Source organism: Triturus cristatus, chromosome 5_1 (assembly GCF_964204655.1).
Source record: "Triturus cristatus chromosome 5_1, aTriCri1.1, whole genome shotgun sequence".
Lineage (NCBI taxonomy): Eukaryota > Metazoa > Chordata > Amphibia > Caudata > Salamandridae > Triturus > Triturus cristatus.
In genome coordinates, this window is record NC_140587.1 from 405041674 (window position 1) to 405066373 (window position 24700).

Genomic DNA, 24700 nt, shown 5'->3' on the forward strand with positions numbered 1-24700 from the left:
GCCTCCCATCTTCAAGATGGCGAGAGCCCTGAGATGTGCTTCACCTCGCCTCCCCCACCTGAGGGGTGGGGTGGGCAGGCTGGCACATCCACTGTCCTTGTATGGGGTTTCCGGCCAAGCTTCCCGCCAGAGTGGGGGGTTGCAGTGGCCTGGGGAAACTCCAAATGGCGGCCTGCCTTTGAAGCTTCCATTTGCTCATCCTGGGGGAGGAGATTTTTCACCTCACCCAGGATGTGCATTGTTGCAGGCCCGGGAGAGCAGGGGCTCTCCCACCCAGGGGTCCAGCAACGTGTCTGCTGTGTGGCAGCCTGGGCAGCCTCAGAGCAGACGTGGATTGTAAGTTAGCTGTAAGGGGGCATCTCTAAGATGCCCTCTGGGGTGGTTAGTACATTAGATCCTACACTGGCATCAGTGTGGGTTCAATGTGCTGAGAAGTTTGATACCAAACTTCCCAGGCTTCAGTGTTGCCAATATGGTGCTGTGGAGCTCGTGTTTGACAAGCTCTCAGCACCATGTACTCTTAAATGACAGCACTGCACTTACAGTGCCCAGGAATGGACCCGGGTACTGTAGGGGCACAGGGCTCCTGCTCCTGTGCCCACACCATAGGCGTAATGCACCCAGCTAGAGGGGTGGCTGACATATGCCTTGGCAGTGTAGGTGATGGGCATGGTACACAGTGATGTGTGCCATGTCGACTCTTTGTTTTGTCCTGCACCCAGACACTCAGCCTGCAAGGGCAGTGTGTGTGTAAGCGTACAGGGCCTCTGAGGGTGGCACAATGAGTGCTGCAGCCCTTAGAGGCCTTCCCTGGCCACAAGGCCCTGGGTACCTAGGGTACCATTTACTAGGGGCTGACATGTGGCTAGGGTTTGCCAATTTGGAGTTTGTGTGGTTTAAGGAAGGAACATAGGCCCTGGGCACCTGATTGGCAGGAACCCAGGGTACACTCAATCGAAGTACATTCAGCAATTTAGCAAAAAGTGGGGGCATACCATGCAAGAAAGATGGCACTTTCTCACACTCTCCGATTAGGGATTGTACCAACTCCCCCATGTGGGGTGAGCTCACCAAGGATGTAGTCACCCTAAGGGCTGTAGCCCTATGGCTACTGACCTCAAGACCCCTGCATTCAACTGTGATTCACTGCATAAATCTTGCAAAGTATTATTCACTTACCTGTACCAGGTCTGGTTTGGTTCTAAAAATAAAAATACAACTAAATAATATTTTTATACAAACAAAATTGGTCTGAGTTTAGTATTTGTGTGTCTGACATCATTTCTTGCCTGAGTGTGTAAAATAAATGCTTAACACTACCCTCAGATAAAGCCTTACTGCTCACCCACTCTGCCACAAATAGAGAGCAAGGTATTATCTACTTGTACTTCTGCCTACCTTTGGGGTTCTACTGCACTCTCTGCACACTATACCTTACTTTGGTATAGTATATACAGAGCCAGCTTACTACAACACAGGTTTGGTCCCAGAGTTTCAGAGGAGAGATACTGGCCTCACCATTGTGTAGAGGACAGGTCAGGCCTCACGGGAATTGCAGAAACACCCCCTGTGTTGCTGAGCCTTTTGAAGTCCGTAGGACATCAGGAGCAGCAGATCGGTCATCTTAGTGGTGCCTGCAGATGCAGGGGGGTGACTCGTTCACTCAAAGGGAGATTGCTCTGGGTGTCCTTGATACCCACAGGTCTGTTGAAGATACTGGAAGAAGCACAGACACACATGACAAAGAAGAGTTGCAGAACAGCAAGACAAGAAGCAGCAGGAATCTTTCTTGATGCGGTCTTGGTTCCAGGCGAAGTACAGTGAAGTCCAAGTTTCCAGACGGTCGGAGAGTGACGTGGTTTCAGGCTTGAGTCTTGTCCCGCAATGAATCTAAGGAACCACCCGCAGGTAAGCCCTTAAGTACCCTAGAGAAAGGGTTGGAACGACACGGGGGTTCCTCCCAGAGCAGAAGCTGGACGGAGGGGAGAATACTCCCATGTCTTTTGTCTAGTTTCACGCCAGAGCGGGAGCCAAGAGCTCCCTCAACTGGCTCAAACTGGAGTAAGCAATGAGGGCATCAAATGTGGCCTTCAAATCAGTCTTGTGGCGCTGGCAAGCGCCCCCACTCCAGCCCAATACACGAAGTCCTGTCTGGGAGGTGGTCAAACCTCCCTGTGCCAGGAAACCTATTGTTCTACCGTCCCCTGCTCAAGCTTGGCTCAGCAGCAGGAGGGCAGAATCGTGTCTGTGGCCGGCAGCAGTACTAGCTTGCTGTCAGACCCTGAAAGGCTATTACCTGTACCCAAGGGAGTTCCCCAGTACATGGGATCATACTTCCAACACTGGAGTCGGTGTTTGGGTATGATTCCAACATGTTTGATACCAAACATGACATGGTTTGATGAAGCCACTATGTAGTTAGCCATCTCGTAATGACTGATGTCCACTATGTGTGTTATCTGATAGAGACTACTAGCCGCAGATTTCTTGATGTAGAATTATCCCCAGGCGTGAGACTGGACCCGGAAAACGTTCTTTGCCGCAGCATCTCTACGCGCCGGGGGGTTGGCACAACGCGAATCCGCCCTGACGTCCACGGGCATGACGTCAGCGAGGTCACATAAGCCCAACCCGGCGCGCTGACATCAGTGTTCTTCTTTTCCGTGTGCCATGCGGTTCCGGATCGTGTCCCTCGCCTGTTTTCAGGCCCTCTTTTCACGCTTTGTGTTTCCTTTTAAGAAAAGTGTGCGAATGCCTTCGGGCTTCAAGACGTGCTCGTCTTGCGCGTGCCAGATGTCGGCGACGGACCCTCACCCCATTTGTATGTGGTGTTTGGGTGAGCACCATGACTCCACGGACTGCGAGGCTTGTCAGCAGATGAAGCCGAAGTCCCAGTGGGAGTTCCAGATGAAACTCCTTTCGGCCCGCATGTCCAGGTCGGCGGCGTCACCGCGTCCGTCCCCTGCGGAAGGGTTCAAGAACCGCCGCTTCCATCTCCGACATCATCCCTCTCCGAGGCCTCAAGGGCGTCGCACGTCCGTTTGTGTCGCAGCTTGTCCCCGAGGCCCGGTCCCCGCCCTGTGGGTGGCGTGGGTTCTCCGAGGGTTGTGCTGCCTCGTGCGTCGCCACCCTACCCGCCGTTTCCCGGCATGGGGGCGACCAGAGTCCAAATGGAGACCTATGCTGCGGCCCTGCAGGTCTCCTTGGCTCTTCCTCCTCTTCCTGGGACGTCCGCGGATCCCTTGCCATGTGCGGGGCCTTCTGTGGAGTCGCCGGCGGCTCCGGCCCCAGCGCTGACAGGTTCGGCTTCAGGTCTTGGGGATGTGGTGTCGTCTGGGTGCGGCCCTACAGGGTTCCCCACTTCGGACCACAGTGCCTCTGCATCGCCGCAAACCCCCGTGGGGGTCGCTGGAGGTTGCCGGGACTCGTGGTTCGTCCTAGAGTCCCCCTCGGTCCTCTGGGCAGGCGGCGTCCTTGTCCAAGGCTGGGCTGACGCCGTGCCTGCTGCCGCTGGCCTTGGCGGCGCCGCAGGGGCTGGCTAGGGGCCGGGGCGCGTCCCCGGGTCCCCCTTGTCTCTCCACGCAGGCGGCTGCCTCGTCGGAGGGCGAGTCGGCGCCATTCTTTAGCCGCCCCTGGCTTTGACCCTGCCCCGTTCTCCCACTGCGCTGGTGGTGGTGGTGGTGGTGGTGGTGGTGGTGGTGGTGGTGGTGGTTGTCTCAGCGTCCCCTTCGGCGCCGGTCGATGTCGCGCTGGCGCCAGTGGCGGACTCCACAGCGCCGTGCCAGCGTCGGGTCGTCGATTCATCTTTGGAGACCCCCTCTTCTCCAGAGGTTCGGCAACTTTTTGTCTCTTCTTCCCCGGAGACGGGACACCGCGTCGTGGCTTTTTCCTCAGCGTCTTCCAAGGAGGGCTCTTCGCCGTCCCCGCGCCCACAATCTTCCCCAGAGGCGCCTCAGGTTCCTCACTCGTCTGTCAACCTCCCCCCATTCCAAGCTTGGTCTTTTCTTCCTCCGGTTGGGCTGAGGAACGGCCGGCTTAGCTTACAGCCGTCGCCCACGGAGGAATTGCTCTCCCCACCGCGTTGCTATACGGAGCAGAGTGCTGCCTTCGCCCGGGCTGTCTCCACGGCTGCGGGGATTTTGCGCATGGGCGACCCGGCTGCCCATTTCCCCGTGGATCATTTGCTTGAGGTTCGCCATCAGGGCTCTGATGGACGGGAGTTGCTTTTTCCTTTCGAAGCTTCGCTCCATAATTCTCTCTTGGGGGCCTGGGGGTGTCCTGCCACGGGGGACCCGGTGCCTCAGCCGCTCCTGCGCCGCCACCTGCTCCGCATGATCCTGTCTGCCTTTCCTTCCACCCTTCTACCAGGGGCCCTCTTCTGCAGACTGCTTTTCCCTCCTTGCCATCGGTGTTGTCTCCTCCGTCACGGGAGGCCCGGTTGTTAGATTCATGAGGGCGCAACATCTTCGCTTCTTCCAGTGCTGCCTTGCGGGCGCTCATCACGCTTTGTCTGTTTGCCAGTGCCACTTCCAGCTTGTGGGATTTCACGGAGTCTCTTCTGTCTTGTACTTCTCAGGAGGGTGCCTGCGCTGATCTGCGGCACCATGTGTTGGATGGCCGGGAGCTGGCTGTGTTTATTCTTCGCTCGGCTCTAGATGTCTCTGAGGCTCTTGGTCGTACTACGGCTTTTTCGGTAGCCCTCCGTCGCCATGCTTGGCTGAGGGATAGTGTTTTCCCTGAGAATGTTAGGGAGAGTCTGGTTGACCTCCCTTTCGATGGCGCTCTTTTGTTTCACGCCCCTGCGGATTCTGCCATTCAGCGGTTCCTTGCTTGGCTTTTTCCTTCTCCTCCTCCTCCTCCTCAGTGAACCTGGATGTCGGTCCTCTGCTGTGTTCTGGGGGGTGTTCTCCCATTGTTTTCTGGGGTCTAGTGTTCTGTAGCCCCGGTTGTGTGGTTGGTGTGCCTTCAGAGTCCTTCGGTTGGCCTTTCGGTGCTGTTGACTATTGGTTCAGCCCCCTTTTCTGACTTGTGGTTTTGGCTGTTGGTCAGCCCGTGTTGGTCCTGAGATTCGGCTTTTTGTGTCTTTGTTGGCTGCTTGGCAAGCCGTCTGCGGTTCTGCCCGCAGGCCTTTCTGTTTGTCCTCTGCTGCGGAATTTTTTCCTAAGAGGTGTTCCCATGTTTTCTTGGGATATAGCATATCCTATGTGGGGTACTTGTTGCTATTACATAGCTCTGTCATGTGCTGGGGAGGTGTGGTCACCCCTTTTCAGGTTCCTTGCTCTCCTTGGCGTCTTGGTATTTCGCAGGTGCGGTCTCTTTGACATTTGTTTTGGCGCAGCTTGCGTTACGCCCAGGTCTGTCCTTCTCCATGTTCGCTATGTCGGTAGACCGGTCTGGCCTGCTGTCTGCGGCGTTGTGTTGTGGCGATTCCGCCCTTCTGTCCGGCGTTTCGGCCTGGTTCTCTGTCTGGTGTTCCAGACTGACTGGCTTTCCTTGACTTTCTGTGTTGTGGTTGACAACCTAGGTCCATCCTCTGTGTCTTTCTCTCTTTCTCTTCTGCCTGGTCCCACTTCTTTCGTGGGTCAGTGTGTGTTTCTGAACCGGCCCCTCCTTTAGGGTGTGTCGTGGCCCTCCCTGGCCTCTGCCGTGCCTAACTTGTCCTGGGGCACTGCTCCATGGTGTTGCCTGCTGCTGGCTGCGCATGCCTGCACATGTCTGCTTGTTCTGGTCCACCGTCATGGCCTTTGATGTGTTCCCTTTTGCCCCTGCCCCTGGTTCCGCTGGGGCATTGTGCACCTGTGCCTTTCTTCTTACGCCTGCGCTATTGGCGGTGGGGCCGTTCCTGCCTTGTCTGTTGCTTGCGGCCGAGGTGTGTTAGGCTGTTTCCTATCACTGTGTGTGCTTCTTACGGCAGTCCCTGCCTCCGGTTCTACCTCTTTTCCCTGGGGTTCGAGGTGCTTCTTTGGTTCCTTGAGGCCCTTCTGGAGCTGTCTGCCCCTGCGGGGTGTTGGGCGGTTCTCCCTTAGTTGGGCTTGGGATCTCCTGGCCTTCCCTTCTTGTTCCTGTGACTTGTCCCCTGCTGGGGCCCTGTGTCTCTCCTGCTGGGGAGGCTCTCTCCCAGGCCCCCCTCCCTTCTGGGTATGGCTAGGAATTTCTATTCTACGTTAAGGAATCTGCGGCTAGTAGTCTCTATCAGATGTACAAGTTACTTACCTTCGGTAACAATGTATCTGGTAGAGACTATTCTAGCTGCAGATTCCTAGACGGCCTGCCCTTCCTCCCCGTTCTGCGAGGACCTTTGGTTGGTTTTCTGCACCTTTGGTTGTGTCTTCTGTGGTTGTCCGCTTTGCTTTCTCCCGGGCAGGATGCTTCGTTCTGCTTGATTGTTCCACCCCTTACTTTATGATACATGGTCGGTTGGTTCCTGTGTGCTTCTGGATCCCTCCTTTCCTGGATTTTTCTCCAGTGTAGTGGCCTCCTTTTGCTCTTCTCTCTTTGCTTGCGTAGGGTTTCTGATTCCCTTGCAGTCCACTACGTTGGGGGTTGTTTTGCCTGTACCTCGGCCTTTTCGCTCCTTTCAGGGGATATGGCCCTCCTTGATGGTGTCGTCTAGGAGTGGATTGCTGTTATTCTTCTGTTCCGGGCTTGTGGCCCTTCACTGTTGTGGATTGTGCTTGCACTCTCTCTCTTCTGCTATGGCATTTTTTCACATGCTTTCTGCCTCCTGGGAGGCTGTTGCCTTGGCTGGTTGAGGGTGTTCCTCAGAGTGGTGCTCTGCTCTTTCGCTGCTATGGCTTTCACCGCTATGGCTTTTTGTAACTTAGTGCTTGGCACTTTACCAACTGGTGCTGTATATCGCCTTTCGTTTCTCTCTTTTCTATTTCACAAAATGTTCGCACACTGTTCCCGTACTCTCCACAGTTTTGTTTGTGATGGCTCCGCGTTGTGGCATGGAAAAGTTCTCCGAAGAAAACTGATGTCAGCGTGCCGGGTGCTTATGTGAACTCGCTGACGTCACGCCCGCGGACAATGTCAGGGCGGAGTCGCATGGTGCCGCCCCCCGGCGCGCAGAGATGCTGGGGCAAAGAACGTTTTCCGGGTCCAGTCTCTTGCCTGGGGATAATTCTACGTTAAGGAATCTGCGGCTAGAATCGTCTCTATCAGACACATCGTTACCGAAGGTAAGTAACTTGTACATTAAAAATGATGACTACACTTGAAAAAGCCTGGAGAATCGACTCTATGGTTTGTAGTGGTGTCCTGCTCAGGCAGGGGCACCCTCACACTTATAACCAAGCACTCTGCCCTCAGGACTGAAGAGCCTGCCATAGGGGTGACTTATAGGTTTTAAGTGTAGTGACCCCAGATATACGGAATCTTATATCTGTTGTGAGTGGTGCAAGCACCAACTCACACAGACTGCAATGACAGGCCTGTAGTCACAGTTTAAGTGGTCTCCCATGTGTGGCACAATACATGCTGCAGCCCATGTGAGACCCCTGGTGTACCTATGCCCTGTGTACCTCAGTACCATATACTAGGGACTTACAAAGGTACACCAGTAACTGATTGTGGATGTACAGAAGTACTTACCATGGTCAGATTAGGTAGAAAGCACAGTAACTGAGGTTCTGATAAGCAGGATCTCAGTCAGACTAGTCAAAAATATACTGACACCAAGCAAAAAGTGAGGGTAACCATAAAAGCTGATCCTTCTTTCCTACACTGCTCTAGAATCCCAAGTTGATGTCTCACACCATCTCTGAACAAACTGTATTTAAATGAATATTCATACGTACTGAGACTTGGCCGTGATTTAGCCAAGGACTAGACTTAAACATTACTGACAGAAGACGCCTTCTGGTGTCGAGCAGTTCAAGAGGATTTTTGGCATAAGCAAACTGGTAACACTCAAACGGTCCACTTTTACGTTTATTATTTGGACTTTTACATCAGATGATAAATCTGCAGACTACCTAACCCCTCTTTTTAATAACCACTTTCTTGCTTCCATATTCGATTAATCACTTCTGTATTTTTGCTGTTTATTTTACAGTTTGCAGTCTCTGGCTTGGGGTAATTATTTCCTAAATACAATGGCAGACATTGGAAGTTCATTATACATGAAGAAAGTCTCTTCATGTAGCATTACTGCCAAGGAGGTCACTGGAGCTCCTCCTTCTTTCTGGTGTCTGTATATACCATCTGATAGAGACTACTAGCCGCAGATTCCTTCACGTAGAATTATCCCCAGGCGTGAGACTGGATCCGGAAACTTTTTTGCCACAGCATCCCTGTGCGCCGGGCGACATCACGCGATTCCGCCCAAGCGTCGTCCGCGAGGTCACATAAGACCCGCCTCGGCACGCCTACGTCAGTTTTTTCCTTTTCCGCATGCAACGCAGATCCGATCCTTGCTACGTGCCTGTTAGGACCCATTTTTCTTCCATTTCTTTTTGGTAGAACAGTGTGCGAAGGCTTTAAATCTTGCACGTTTTGTGGGCATCTTATGTCGGCGACGTACCCTCACCTCATTTGTATGTGGTGTTTGGGGGAGGATCACGACACCACAGATTGTGCGGCGTGCCAACAGTTGAAGCAGAAGTCGCGGCGGGAGCACCGGATGGAACTTCTCGCGGCGTGTCTCTCCAGGTCTACGTCCTCCCCTCGGTCTGCTTCGGCCGACGGCTTCAGATTCGGCCGTGGTCTTTGTCCTCGCCCTTCTCCGATGTCACGTGAGCGTTGCGCCCTGGTGGGTAAGTGTCGCAGTTTGTCCACGGGGGCTGGTTTCCGGCCCCCCGGGGGTGTGGACTCTCCGTGGGTGATGCACCCCGCGTGTCGTCCTATCCACCGTTTCCAGGTGTTGGGGCGTCGAGAGTCCAAATGGAGACATAGGTGGCGGCTTTACAGGTCTCGCTGGCGTCTCCTCCTCCTTCCCCTCCTGGGGCGTCGGCGGATCCCTCACCCTGCGCAGGGCCCTCCGCGGCGCCACCGGTGGCTCCGGCGCCGACTGGTTCGGATCCAGACTTGGGGGATGTGGTGCTGTTGGGGTGCGGCTCCTCTGGGGCACCTCCTTCAGGCCACGGTGTCTTTGCCTCGCCGCAAACTCCTGCGGGGGTCCCTGTGGTGTCGCGGGTGGTCGCTGGGGCTCGGGTCGCATCCCCGAGCTCCTCTTGGTCCTTTGACAAGGTGGTCCTGTCTAAGACTGAGGTGATGCCGCTACGGCGCCGGCAGCAGCTGGACCGTGCATAGCCACAGGGGTCGGTGGACCCTCCTCGTCCTGCTCCGGGTCGAGGCTGAGGGAGGACCCCTCGTCCCTCTACAGGCCCCTCTCGTCCCTCCCCACAGGCGGCTGGGCGAGTCGGAGGTTGGATCGTCCCTGGCGCCGCCACATGTGTTGCCAAGCGATCTTTACCTCTTTCTGGGCCGCGGCTCTCCGGGGGCTTCGTGCCACTCCCCAGGCCCGTCTTGTTCCCCCACGCAGGTGGCTACCTCGGCGGGGGTCGGGTCGGCGTCATCCCAGCGCCGCGCCTGGGCCGGTGCGGCTCCAGCTCTACTCCGGTCTCCGGTGCGGGGTGACTTGGAGGTACCTTGTCCGGTGACAACGGCTGGTGCCGACGTCCTGCCTCAAGCAGCGGATTCTCCGGCTGCGCGCAGGAGTCGTACCGCGGATTCGTCTTCGGACGCTCCTTCTCCGGAGGCACACTCTATATTGGTGTCGTCCTCCCCGGAGACTGGTCGCCGTGTGGTGTCTTTTTCACCGGCATCGAAGGGCGTCTCCCCGCCCTTCCTGAGGCAGAGGTGTTCGTCGGAAGAGCGGCAGGTAACTCATTCTTCGGCTCCTTCTGACTTCCAGGTCTGGCCCTTGCCCATCCCGCTTGGCCTCGGGGACGGCCGCCTTAGTTTGTAGCCGTCGCCCACGGAGGAGCTGCTTTTTCCACCGCAAGGCCCTATGGAGGCGGGTGCGGTTTTCGCTCACTCGGTGTCCACGGCTGTGGGCTTCCTGCGCATGGGTGACCAGGTGGCTCACTTTCCGGCAGACCAGCTATTGGAGGTCCTCCACCAGGGCTCTGGTGGGAGGGAAATCTTACTTCCCTTTGAAGGTTCGCTCCTTTCCTCCTTGACAGGGGCTTGGAGGCGGCCTGCCTCAGGGGACCCGGTGCCTCAGCATCTTCTGCACCGGCACCTCCTGGCACTGCGTGACCCGCGTGTCTTTCCCCTCACCCCTCAGCCGCTAGCCCCCTTTTGCGGACTGCTTTTTCCTCCCTGCCCCCACTGTTGTCTCCGCCGTCCCGAGAGGCCCGCTGGCTGGACTCTTGGGGACGCAACATGTTCGCTTCGTCCAGCGCGGCCCTGCGGGCCCTTAACACCTTGTGTGTGCTGGCTAGGGCCTCCTCCTGCTTGTGGGACTCGGCTGAGTCTCAGGGATCTGCAGCGTCCCAGGAGTCTGGTCAGGTGGACTTACGGCATCATGCATTGGATGGCCGGGAGCTTGCGGCGTTTATTCTCCGCTCCGCTCTGGACATCTCATAGGTGCTGGGCCGGTCCATGGCTTCCTCAGTCGCTCTCCGTCGCCATGCTTGGCTTCAGGACGGAGTATTCCCTGAGAATATTAGGGAGCGACTCATCGACCTTCCGTTTGATGGTAGCCTGTTGTTCCATGCCCCGGCCGACTCCACCATCCAAAGACTCTTGGCAGGGCTCTGTCCTCCTCCTCCGCCTTATCCTCCTCCGTCCCCTCCTCAGTGACTTCTGAGTTGGGTTGATTCTGGGCCTTCTTAGGCCGGCTGTTCTGGCTGTGGAGTGTGTTTTCTGGCCGTTCGCGTCCATCCTTGGGACTTTGGCATTGTTGGCAGCTGAACGGCCCTTGTGTTGATTGTGTGTGGGTTCTGCAGGAGTTGTTGCGCAGACTTGGCCCTGAGATTGGGCCTTCTGCTTTGCTTGGGCTGCTTGTCAAGCCTTCAGCGGCGGTGTTTTTTCCCCGTGGCTCTTTTGTTTTTTCCTCTGCTGCGAAGTTCTTCCTAAGAGGGTTCCCATGTCTTGGGATTTAACATACCCTATGTGGGGTAGTGGTGTCATATGCCTTGCGCTCTGCTAGAGGGTTCTGGTCGCCTTCGGGTGCCTGTTCTCCATGGCGTTTAGCTAGGTTGCTATTGCTTCCTGAGGCATCTCCTCCTCTTCCTGCTCCTGTCCTAAGGTCTAGAATGATCCTGTGTCTCCCTTGCCGGGCATCGCCTACTCGGCCTTCCTGGGGCCTCGGGCTGTTGTTCTTGCTTCTGGCTTTGACTGCCAGCGCTGTTCTGGCTGGCAGGCTGCTCTCCATCTGGAGTGGGTTTGCCGCCTTCTCCCTAGTTTCCTTGGGCCCTCTAGGCGGCTTCTTCTTTTTTCTTCCGCTTTTCCTGTCTTGGCATTGGGCGGAAGCTATGTTGCCTTGTGGGGGAGTGGGGTGCTTCAGCCTCTCAGGCCTTGCCCTTGTTTCCTCTGCTGAGTGTATGAGCCTCTTCATCCTTCTTTCCCTCCTACATCCCCTTGGGGTCAGTGGGGTCCTGCTTGTGGGGATTCCCTTGGCCTGGCAGGGGCGAGGTTCTACCTGGTCCACATATCTGGTCCCCTGTGGGGCCCTCTGTTCTGCATTGGTTGGTGGGGTCCTTTTGCAGACCCTCCTTCCCAGGGGGTATTGCTAGGGTATCTATTCTACATGAAGGAAGCTGCGGCTAGTAGTCTCTATCAGATGTACGAGTTACCTTAGGTAACAATGTATCTGGTAGAGACGATTCTAGCCTCAGATTCCTTCACAGCCCGCCCTTCCTCCCCTATTCTGCGAGGACCCTTGGGTTGGTCTTCGGTACTCGCCTCCTGGTGGGGGGCTGTCTCTCCTGTGAGTGCCTTCCTTGTTCATGACGGGCGGCTCCATCTGGGGGCGGTTCATTCCTCCTTTGGTCCTTTGGAGGATGGGTTTCCGGTGCTCCGGTGCCCTGCTGCTCTGGCTACTCCAGGTTTGGAGGGGATTGCTTTCTATCCCTGTCCTCCCTCCTTGTCCCCTTGGTTGCCCTCTAGGTTGGGGTGACTTGGAGGTTTGTTGTCCCTGTCTGTCTTGGGACTGGGCCCATTCCTTGCTCAGGATGGGGGGGGCGGTGGGTTTCCTACGTGTGCCTTGACTTTTACGCATGTTCTTGCCTCTGGGGCACAGGGATGGGAGGTTGTCTATGTGCTGGCAGGGTGACTGCGCAGGTTTCTGCTTGTTCTTCTTTCCCTGCCCTTGGGTTCTGCGGTGTTGGCACTACTCCGGTGGTGGTGTTAGTCACCGTTTCTTTCCAATTTTTCTGCTCTTCGCACACTGTTCCCATGCTTCCACAGTTTATCTGGTGGTTCCGCGTTGTGGTGCGGAAAAGTTCTCAGAAGAAAACTGACGTAGGCGCGCCAGGGCGGGTCTTATGTGACCTCGCTGACGTCACGTACGCGGATGGCGCCTGGGCGGAGTCGAGAGATGTCGCCCCAGCGCGCAGGGATGCTGTGGCAAAAAAGTTTCCGGATCCAGTCTTACACCTGGGGATAATTCTTTCTGAAGGAATCTGCGGCTATAATCGTCTTTACCAGAATCATCGTTACCGAAGGTAAGTAACTCGTACTTCAAGTACTGGGTGTGCAAAGAACCTTATTTCATTGGTTGATCGATGCACAGGAGGGAGAATGCATCATTAAAAAACATGTCTAAAGTTATGTAACTTGTTCCTTGGTAACATATTGTGATTCTAAGTTAGTATGTATGTCTGCCTTTGTTATGAACTGATTTTCTCTATAAAGATAAGCATTCCGTGTTAGTTTTACTATGTATGTAATTTCTGAGTTGTTCATGTGTTTTTTTTTTTTTGTTTTTTTTTTCCTGCATTAGCAAATTCATCTGGTTTGATGTACATTGATCAGTCAAACTTGCGCCGAAGCAGCAATGTCAACACAAGTGCCGCAGCAGCAGCTGCTGCTCTGGAAGCTAGCAATGCAAGTAGCTATTTGACATCAGCTAGTAGTTTAGCAAGAGCATACAGCATTGTCATCCGACAGATCTCCGACTTAATGGGTCTGATTCCCAAGTACAATCACTTGGTATACTCTCAGATTCCAGCCGCTGTCAAACTGACATATCAAGATGCAGTAAATTTGCAGGTAATATAGTACTGTATAAAACTCTCAGTTGAATGAACTCATCATTTACTGTTTGTAATATGTTCATTTTCATATTAGTGTTAATTTTTAATACATTTCTCCAACTAACATATTCTCCATTACTAACATGTCATTGGAGTGACCAAGAGTTTTTCTTTTCAAATGCATTGGACCCTTTAAGTTTAGAGTCCTGCAGTGCCTGATTAAATATCGGCTTCTATTTAAAACTGCTTTGCAGGGTGGGTGCTTAATCCCACAATATTGTACTCCATTGAATCCTCCACAGCTTCTTGTTCATCTGTCATCCTCATATAGAACTGCTTCTCGGCTCACCTTTTGATTTTTAAGGGTTTCATTGATTCTAGATTTGACATCTTTTAATTATTTGTTTATCCTGTTAAGTTTGTTTTCTCCCTTAAATGCATTGTTTGAGGCATATGAGCTGCAGGTTACACACTGTGCATAGATCGCCATCTGGTGTTCGGCCCGGATGTTGCAGTTGTTTTTCTCTTGGAAAGTCTTTGGAAGTCACGAGTTGGGTGACTCCTCCCTTGGTTTGTATTGCGCATGGGCTTCGGCTCCATCCTCAGATTGTTTTTTTCCGCCATCGGGCTCGGATGTGTTCTTCGCGCTCCAGTTGGGAACCGTTCCAGTTTTCCTGTTCGGCGCGCAATCCTCCCCCTTTTGACGGTATTGTCTCGTTCGCGTTCTCCACACTCTACGCGACTCAACAATCGAAGTCTTCGATTCCGGTCGTCGACGAAGGCTATCGGGCCTACTTGGGCTCCGGTCCTGGCTGATGGTAAGGACGCCATTTAAAAAGTGTCCTCGATGTGGGTCGAAGTTTCCCCACACCTATCTCCATGAGGTGTGCAACCTCTGCCTCTCTCCAGAACACGAGGCAAGAGACTGTCCAGCTTGTGCCTCCTTCCGATCGAAGAAGACGATCCGGGACCGACAAGCAAGGAGAACAATGGCTCACTCGTCGACTTCGATCCCCGACGACATTTTCGAAGAAGGCGTCGATGTTCCGGAACAACAGCACACCGAAGAGGGCCTAGTCAGCGCCTCCGAAGCTGACGAGTCCGACGTCGAGGACATCACTCCGGCACAGAGGGGTGTGAGTACAGATGTCGATCCCGACCCTAACCCCCCTCCACGCCATTGAAAAACGCTTCGGTCACGCCTTCGGGCCTAGGTATGCACCAAAAGACTGCTTCCCATACCTCGCTTCCGGGCCCGGTTAAGAACCCCATGAAGCCTTCAGGCAGCTCGGGTTCGAGCCAGCCTACCCTCGGTGCCGAAAAAGTCTCATCGACACCGGCACCGAATAAGAAACCTCCCCTTTCCTCGTCCGCGCCGAGCTTGACACCGAAGCACTTGGTGCCGAATACTGGCACCGGCTCCTCAGCACTGATAACATCCTCGGAGCCAAGCAAGAAGCCGAAAAGCCTCTACTCCCAAACCGGAACGGAAAATGTCAAAAGACATTTCTAAACTCCACGGTTCCAAACCAAGAACCAGTGCCGAATCGGCACCTAAAAAACCCACGGCTCCGACTCCATCGGCACCGAAGGATCTGCCTCTTACAGAGGAACTGATTCGACCCAATCCTTACCAGAAAACCCTCGTAAAGGATCCAAAGACTGGGCATTTGACGCTTAGCACCAGAAAAAGATCACTGGACAAGCCTGCACCAGCTCCACCACCAAAAAGGAGAGACTTTGCCACCTCCCCTTTGAGGATTCCTTCACCTCCTCTTCCTCCTCCACCCCCTCCCCCTTCGTCTCCCCCACCCCATCATTCTCCCACACCATCTCCAGATGAGGATGATGATGACATTATCTACGACACAGGGGAAGGGGCGGACAACCAACCAACAGGGGACCCTACTCCTACAGGCTCCCCAGACCCATGGGACGACTACAACATCCCAGACGTCCCTAACGTCCCGCAGGACGATCTTTACCCTTCTAGACCCTCGCCCCAGAGGACACCATGGGCTTTAACCAGCTACTCCATAGGGCTGCCCACTATCACGGGTTTGATCTCCACACAGACCCCTTAGAGGAGGATTTCCTCCTAGATACATTTGACACTGCACAGAGGTCCACCTCAATTCTGCCCATGCTTAAAGGGGTTATTAAGCACGCACCAGAGGTTTTTAAAGACCCCGTTAGGGCTGTGAGAAGTTGGCCTGATATATGATGTCACTAATTCTAGTGTACACCTTGTATCAGTCCAAACAACCCTTATGGTGATTGGTTGTAAAGTCAACCTTATAGACCAGCTATCCTAGTGGTAGCATGGACAAGAGCAGTCTTAGGCTAAACTCTGAATGGCATGTGAAGCCAGCTGTTATACCATATGTAATCCCTTGAATACCAAATGAAAGGACACCACAACAGATATATATAAAAATAGAATGTATTTATTCTAGGCAAACCCTCAGCACTCTTTATGAGATTAGAGGTAAGTACAACACAGTCTTATTTAAGCATACATTAAGTCACACAGGTAAGTAATACAGTTCGGCCCTAGGGGCCACGCAAACCATCTACTAAGTAAGTGGTATAAGAACCACTGTCACGAACACAGGATAGGCCTAGGCCTAGGGAATCGCTGGGGCTACACTATACTACCAACAGTTAGGAAGTGGCAGGCCCACGGGATTCAGGTGCAGAGTGGAAACACTCACGCGTAATGCGTAAAGGTCTATAGAATCACTAGCAGTTAGAAATAAGCAGTTTTAGGACACTTCTGGTATAGCTAGAAAGTCGAGACTCGGAAACTAGACCCTAGGAAAGTCAATACCCTTGTGAGCACCGAAGTACCCAAGTTACCTAGCTCACGGGCTGCGGGTGCATAGGTGTGAACTTGCGTCGGGTTTCGTCGTGGACTTCTATGGATACCTGAAGGAAAGTTGCTGACAGGCAGTCAGTGAAGAGTGTCCGGTGGATCCGAAGGTGGGGATCAAGAAGGAAGGAACCTGCAAGCAGAAGGGACAGAGTCTAGGTCACCAGCCAGGAGCCGGGAAGGAACCAGGAAGGAACCAGGCGATGTCGTGAAGATGCAGGTGAAGAGGTGAAGCTTGTCGCAGCAGCCACGGATACCAGGAGACGTCGAGGACGACCAGGACCAGGAGGTGAGCTGTCCCACGAAGGCTCTTGCTGTCGGCGGCGTCGAAGTCGAGTCAGGACCCAACCAGCTTTGGCAAGCAGAGCCCACGCAGGATGGAGGACTTGCTTCTGGTGCAGACCAGGAAGGTCTGGGGTGCTTCTCTTTCACAGAGGAGCGGGTGCCAGTCTGGAGGAGCCGGACCAGCAAGATGAAACAAAAGGTTCGTCGTCGCAGAGGCTACTAGCCAACGGGCCAGCAACCGGACAACACGTCGAGCAACACAGTTGCAGAAGGGCCCCACGCAGAACACGTGAAGTGTGGGGAGCTGGTCTTCTTTGCAGATGGTGCTTGGGAGTGGGGCTTCTCAATTTCCCAAGCACAGCCTCGAGGGAGCCTCAGAAGTCGCGCTAGTCGGTTACTAGCCACTTTTCCCAAGTCGCCGGTCCCACGTCCCTCGTCGCCTCCACGGGTCTCTGCTTCGCTGGAGATGTGGATCTGGTTCAGAGGTGTCTGGAAGTCTCGGCGCTGGTTAGTCTCTGCAGTCGTCCCTCGTAGGATTCAGTCGCAAAGCAAGCAGCGTTCGCTGGATGGTGCCTGGTTGCCCAGGGTGGTCACTCCTTGGCCACAAGGGAGATTTCTTCAGTCTTCTTCCTGAGGTCGAATGTCGAAGGTCCAGAGTTTCTGTTCAAGTTGCAGATTCAGGTTAATCTAATTTAGCAGGGCCCAACTAGCTACTAATATACTGGGCTAGTGGGCTGGGCGGGACCAGGAAGGGGAGTGGCTACACCCCCTTTCCTTTGTCCAGTTTCGCGCCAGAGCTGGGGCTGGAGTGCCCCAGCACCGGTTTGAACTGGACTATGCATGGGACACCTTGTGTGCCCCAGGCAGTGTCTCGTTTCATTCAACCCTCCCTGCCCCAATACACTAAATCCTGTCTAGGGTGGTGCTCGCACCTCCCAAGGCAGGAAACCTATTGTCCAAGCCTCCCTCGCTGGAAGGACTCCCAGCAGCAGGAGGTCAGACTTGTGTCTGTGGCAGCAGCATCCATTTTGTGATGCTGGGGCTCTGGTTAACTTTAACCGGGTACGTAGGTTTCAAAATGTCTTCTCCCTCTAGAAGGGGGGAATAATATCCTCATTGCCAGAAATGGTATGGGGGTATTATTCCAAAGTGTTGGACACATTACACAACATGTTTTGATAAAGCCAAACCATAGTTACCATAACCGTTTAAGATTATAAGGCACTTTAAGAGTATATGGTAGGCTATATCAGAGAACAGCTATAAGGACATGGTTCCGAAAGCTGCAGACAGGCTCAGCTCATGCTAGAGCACCATCTCACATGTTACCAAGCACTCTGCCTCCAGGATTGTTAAGGCCTGCCATAGGAGTGGCTGATAGGTACACGTGTCTATATATAAGGTAGGTATAGGAATACTACACCTAAGCAAGGGGTGATTACACGACCTTGCCCCAGCTGAGTGATCAGCCAGTTGTGTCATAATGGAAGGCCAGGCCATGGGTGGCATAATACATGCTGCAGCCCCTGGTAGGCCTAGGGTACACCTATGCCCTGGGTACTTAAGGTACACTGTACAGGGGCCAATGAGGTGATCCTATCCAATTGGGTTATGCACTTAAAGTACATAGTATTAGTTTAGAGAGAGAACAGCTGGGCTGTGGGTCTGATTAGCAGGCCCACAGCCACATCTAAGTCGAAAACCAGTGGAGCAAAAGCAAAAAGTGGGGGTGAACATAGAAAGCAGAGCCTACTCTCCTCCAAGGGCCAGGGTCATTAACCCTTGCATTGAGAAAAAATATAAGTCCGCCCCAACAGAGCCAAGCTACATTAAAGGCCCCGCACCACTAGACTCCCTGGTGGTCTCCAATGCGAGGAAACGTGCCAATTCCCAGGCATCAGGTGAGGCTCCACCGCCAGATAAGGAGTCTAAACTCCTCGACGCCTCTGGCAAGCGGACAGCGTCTCAAGCGGCCAACATATGGCGCATTGCTAACACCCAAGCGCTCCTAGCCACATATGACAGGGCACATTATGATGAGCTGTAGTCAATAATGCAACACCTCCCTGACAAAAAACATAGGGCCAACGAAGTGATTCAGGAGGGTAAAACTATCACTAATACCTCCATCCGTTGTGCCCTCGATGCCGCTGACACCACCGCCAGGGCAATAAATACTAGCGTCCATCTGCATAGGCATGCCTGGCTACACATTTCAGGGTTCAAACCTGAGGTTCAGAGTTCCATCCTCAACCACCCTTTTGATGAGAAACACCTGTTAGGCCCTCATGTCAATGTAGCCCTATAAAAATGAAAAAGGACACAGACACAGCAAAATCTATTGGAGTCTTTCAGTCGCAAGTTCCCAGGCGCTCCTTTCGCCGTTCGTCCTATAGAAGCGCCACCAGAGGCTACTCATCCGACAGCACCTCCACTTCCTACAAGACCCCCACTCAATCCACCTTCACTAGGGGTTGCCAAAGAGGCAGTTACAGGGGTAACAACAACAAAGGCAGAGGCAAAACTAACACCTCCCGCTCTGCCTCCACCCCCACCCAGTGACTTCCCTCCACTCCCCCCAGACTATTCCACTCCAGTTGGGGGCAGACTCCACAACTTCCTTCCTTCCTGTCTGGGCTACCATCACCTCAGACAGATGGGTGCAACAGATAATTCAACCAGGTTACTGTCTAGAACTAACATCTACCCCCCCCCCCCCCCCCCCCCCAACCATTCCACCCAAACAGCGCCCAATGTCACAGGAACATTTGTCACTTTTAAAGCAGGAGGAAACAGTTCTTACCCACCAACAAAACAAGGGAGTTTACTCCCTATATTTTCTCATACCAAAAAAGGACGGCTCTCTAAGACCTATTCTGGACCTCAGACCCCTAAACCAATACATACACTCAGACCACTTTCACATGGTCGAACTCCAGCAGGTGCTTCCTCTGCTCTCCCAGGACGACTTCCTGACCACCATAGACCTCAAGGACGCCTATTTCCACATTCCCGTTCACAACGCTCACAGGAAGTTTCTCAGATTCGTAGTGGACGGTCACCACTACCAATTCAAAGTACTCCCCTTCGGAGTCACCACAGCGCCACAAGTGTTTACCAAGTGCCAAGCGGTAGTGGCAGCACACCTGAGAAGACAACACATTCACGTCTTCCCATACCTAGACGACTGGCTCATAAAAGCCAGCCCATACAACCAGTGTGTACAACACACTCACGCCACTATCCAACTACTTCATGACCTGGGCTTCACAGTAAACTACGCCAAGTCCCATCAGCATCCGTCCCACGTACAACAATACCTCGGTGCCACCATGGACACCTCAAAAGCGTTAGCCTACCCCACTCCCACCAGGATAGCAAGCATACAGGTCCTTCGTGCCAAATTTCAACCACAACATTCTCTTCCAGCCCGAGTGTTTATGCAACTTATAGGAATGATGGCTTCTTGCATATTCATAGTACCTCATGCAAGACTCGAAATGTGTCCTCTCCAAAAGTGCTTAGCACGCCAATGGAACCAGGCTCAGGGTCAATTATCAGATCTGGTGTTGGTAGACGGTCGTGCCCATCACTCTCTGCAGTGGTGGACCACCAAAAACCTTTCCAAAGGGCGACCGTTCCTAGAGCCGGTTCCTCAAATAGTTCTAACTGCGGACGCATCGCTCTCCGGCTGGGGAGCTCACCTACTACATCACACCATGCAGGGCAGGAGGACACCTCAACAAACTTTACTCCACATCAACCATCTGGAGTTACTGGCCATATTTCTAGCCCTAAAAGCCTTTCAAACACACCTCTGAGGCAAGGCTGTCTTAGTCCGCACAGACATGACAGCAATGTACTACATGCAAAAACAGAGCGGCACACACACTCTGCAGCTGTCTCAGCTAGCACAGACAATATGGAGGTGGGCCATACCTCAAAACATTTTTCTCCTAGCCCAACCTGTCCCAAGAGTCCAAAACACCATTGCAGATCTGTTCAGCCGTTAAACACAACAAATTCACGAGTGGGAACTTCATCCACAAGTTCTTCAACATTCTTTCAAATGTGGGAGCAACCACAGATAGACCTCTTTGCCACCCACGAAAACGCCAAATGCCCAAGCTTCGCCGCCAGATATCCACACCCATTGTCCAAAGGCAATGCGATATGGATGAACTAGTCAGGCAGATTTGCGTACGCTTTTCCGCCTCTCCCACTCATTCCATTAGTGGTGCGCAAACTACAGCAACATTCCCTAACTCTCATCCTAGTTGCTCAGACTTCGGCCAGACAACCGTGGTACACCACATTGCTGGAACTCTCCGTAGTTCCGCACCAAAAGTTACTCCTCTCTCTACGCCTCTTAACCCAGAACCATGGAGAGATCAGACACCCGGACCCAGCTCAGCTCAACCTTGCGATCTGGCTCCTGAAATCCTAGAATTTGGTTACCTTAATCTTCTCCCTGACTGTATGAACGTCATTAAAGAAGCTAGACGCCCTACCACAAGAGCTTGCTACGCAGCCAAGTGTAAACGTTTCGTGATTTGTCACAACAATAATATCAATCACTTAGATGTGTCTATCCAACACATCATAGGCTACTTACTACACCTACAAAGATGCAACCTAGCCTACACGTCTATTAGACTACACCTTGCCGCCATAGCAGCATATCTACAAAATAGACAGCATCTATCACTCTTCAGAGTACCTGCCATAAAAGCCTTCATGGAAGGCCTTAAAAGATTAATTCCCCCCAGAGTACCACCCTCACCGGTGTGGAACCTAAACATCGTTCTCACAAGACTAATAGGGCCTCCGTTTGAACCTCTACATAAATGTGAGCTTCAATTTTTAACATGGAAAACGGCTTTCCTTGTAGCCATTACTTCCCTCAGAAGGGTCAGTGAGATACAAGCACTCACCATTCAAGAACCTTTTCTGCAAATGCACCATAATAAGGTTGTTCTCCGCACTAATCCAAAATTCCTTCCTAAATTCATTTCTCCCTTTCACCTCAATCAATCTGTGGAACTGCCCGTATTCTTCTTGCAGCCACAAACCATTGCAGAAAGAGCTCTACACACCCTAGACGTCAAAAGAGCTTTACTCTACTACATCGAGAGAACAGAACCTTTTCGCAAGACCAAACAACTATTCGTGTCATTTTCACCACCACACAAAGGCAACCCCATCTCCAAATCCGAGATAGCTAGGTGGATTGTTAAATGCATCCAGATTTGCTACCACAAAGCAACAAGCATTTGCATAGCCAATAGGTCTCGCTTTTGGGACCTTATAAGTATTTAGTCATGCAACTGTTGCATGGCTAAACACTTATAAGGTCTTAAAGGCAAGACCTATTGGCTATGCCAATGCTTGTTACATTCAAGAAGTCCATCGACTACATTTGGTGAAAATGCATTTTATTTCTTTTAACAATGGTGACGTTCTTTTCAAAACTAAAAATCTGAATTAAACGATTAAATTCTAATTTGTTTTTAAAGTAAAAGAGATTCCTGCGCATGACCCCTTGACACTAGTGTTTGCGTGAATCCGAGCTGTGTCAGCCGAGGGGCCCTCAAGCCGAGCTCAGAGGCCCAGGGGTCTTCGTGAATGCAGATGTGAGCAGCCAGCACTGTCCCCGGCTCGGGAGGCCTCTGGGCCTGGGAGGAATCAAGTGCCTCTCTTAAATCAGGGTGATGTGCCTGAGTAAAAGAGCTGAGGGACTGCGAGTGCTCCCGCAGCGGTGGGGACACGGCCAGCCAGAGGATGAAGTGTGAAGGGGGGTGTGAGGAAAAGGGGAGACGTAAGGGGCAGGGGAGGACGCGTGGGTTATGGGAGAGGCAGGGGGGAGGGGGGAAGAGGCGCATAACTGAAAGAGGCGAGAGGACAACGTAGAAACTGGAGGAACGCAGAAGAGCGAGGGAAAAGAAATATAAAAGAAAATAGCAAAGAGGGGAATGGAAAAATAGGAGAAAAATAGGAATGAGGAGCAGGATAGAGGAGTGATTGAGAAGATGCGAAAATGGATGAGACGGGTTGAAAGGAGAAGGGGAATGAAAATAAAGGAAAAAGACAATATTAAAGGGACACAAGCAAGAGGTGGAGGAGTGAAAATGGAAAGTGGGAGCAAGGAAGAAGCAGCGCAGATCGGAAACTAGGGAATACCGGTTAAAAATGGGAGAGGTGGAAAAAGAAAGGAGAGAACAACGAGCTAAAGAGGTAAAGTAAAATCGAGAAACGATAGTAACATGAGAGACAGTGGAGTGGAGTAGATGGAGAGAAGGGGATAGACTAGGTGGAAAATGGAGGGCGAAAGGGAAATAGGACCGGGGTTGTTTGGAGATAAATAGCACAGGTAGAACGGTCACAAAGAGAGAAAGGAATGCAATATAGGGAAAAGAGCTAAATTTAAATAAGGACAGAAAAAGAAAAGAGGACAAAAGAAACCAGCATTGGCCGCGCGGCAGTAAAAGTAACGCCGCGCGGCCGTTAAAGCGAAAGTCATCACGATGACGCGCTAAAGCACGAGTTTTCAAAGTGCTGCTGAAGGCTGGCGGTTCGCGTGTGCACGCTCGCGGGAACGCAAGCGCTAGGCCAGCCAGCAGCACTTTGAAAACTCACCTACAAAATGTCTCTCCGAGCCAGCGCAGGCGCTGGGCTCAGCGAGACCTAAAAAGGACGCTATCTGTTCCCCCTAAAGCCCACTCTACACGTAAAATAGGGGCTTCCATGGCATTTTTAGGGAACATCCCCTTAGATATCATCTGCAAAGCAGCTACATGGTCTACACTGCACACTTTCACTAAACACTATTGTGTAGATGTGCAAACTAAGCAACAGGCTAGTGTGGGCCAGGCTGTCCTCAAAACACTGTTTCAAACAACTGCAATACTGGAGGTCGCCGCTAGGAGAGGGTACTGTTATGCACAGTGTGTAATCTGCAGCTCATATGCCTCGAACGGAATATGCTACTTACCAGTATGCATCTGTTCTTGGCATGTCGAGCTGCAGATATACACACTCCCACCCGCTTCCCCGGCTACCTTTATCTGTTCCAGTTTATCTTATTTAGATACAGCACACATGGGCATCTTTCCTGTTTCTTACAACGCTCTATCATTTACCCGCTGGCGAAAAACAATCTGAGGATGGAGCCGAAGCCCATGTGCAATACGATCCAAAGGAGGAGTCGCATGCCTCGTGACTTCCAAAGACTTTCCAAGAGATAAACAACTGCAATATCCGGGCCCAACACCAGATGGCGATCTATGCACAGTGTATAGATCTGCAGCTGTACATGCCAAGAACAGATGCATACTGGTAAGTAGCATATTCCTTCCATAATTACAGTTCCTGGTCTGCAGTATGTGTTCAGGTTCAGCATTACTGCCACCGGAACATCAACAGCGCTGCCAATTCCATCGCTGCAGTGACGTAACGAAAATGAGGCCCCCCCCCCCAACTGCAAGGCACGTGGAGGGGCCCCCTCTGGACTCTATCAGGAGCTCTCTGGCCGAAGTGCTGTACTCAGGGGGCCCCCTGGAGCTTGGGGGGCGGGGGGGGCCCTCTCGCTCCGCAGGGGCTGCGGGGGCCTGTGTTACGCCCCTGCGTGACAATTCCAAATTCACAATTTGTTGTGGTATGGATATCACTGATTCCATCGGGTGAGCCATTGGCACCAATGTCCCCATTTGTTGCTATGCCTGATTGCGTTCAGCTGGGGCAATGTCCAGTCATCCTTTATGGACATGTCATTTGATGTGACTATCTTTTTGGGGACAAGGAAGATTCCTCTCTGCAGTGGCTCAGAGATAGCAGGGCCACAGCACACTCACGGGGCTTATCTGTCTGATTTTGCCAACTCCATCAACCCTACTGTTCCGTTTGCGGTTTCGACAGAGACACTCCATACCAGCAACCACTGCAGCCTTAGCAAGGTGGCCAGCAATTTGCGTCCATGGCACTGGTCAGGGTCAAAAAGCCAGTCTGCCTGTAGCCCCCCTACACCTTCAGCGTCACCTGCCAAACCCCTTTAGCATGCCATTATTGGAGCACGGACACCCGGTTGGGCAGGATCCAATGATTCTTGCCGGTTTGGCAGGCTATAACATCAAACCGGTGGGTCCTTCAAATTGTCGAGAAGGAATGCCCTCTACCCTTCATACCCACTCCACCGCACCTTCCACTGACCCTGGACCAACTGACTAAAGACCGCCTGTCCGTCTTATTCCGGGAAGTGCAAGCCCCTTTGGCCAAAGAAGCTACAGAGTGGTTGTCTGCGTCAGAAGTGGGTCGTCGTTGTTGTTCTCACTATTTTGTGGTGCCAAAGAAGGATGGAGGCCTTGGTTGTGTTTCAGACCCTCGCCCTCTCAGCATTTTCATC

The 24700-nt window shown here is 52.7% G+C and overlaps 1 protein-coding gene across 15 annotated transcripts in view; it reads left to right on the forward strand.

Annotated features, from left to right (window-relative positions):
* Positions 1-24700, forward strand: part of UBR5 (ubiquitin protein ligase E3 component n-recognin 5) — a 2036132-nt gene that overhangs the window by 1334988 nt on the left and 676444 nt on the right. For all 15 annotated transcript variants that reach the window (XM_085605144.1, XM_085605147.1, XM_085605145.1 and 12 more), the window contains one exon: positions 12893-13161. In XM_085605144.1, coding sequence (XP_085461270.1) covers positions 12893-13161 — 269 coding nt within the window. The remainder of the gene's footprint in view (positions 1-12892; positions 13162-24700) is intronic.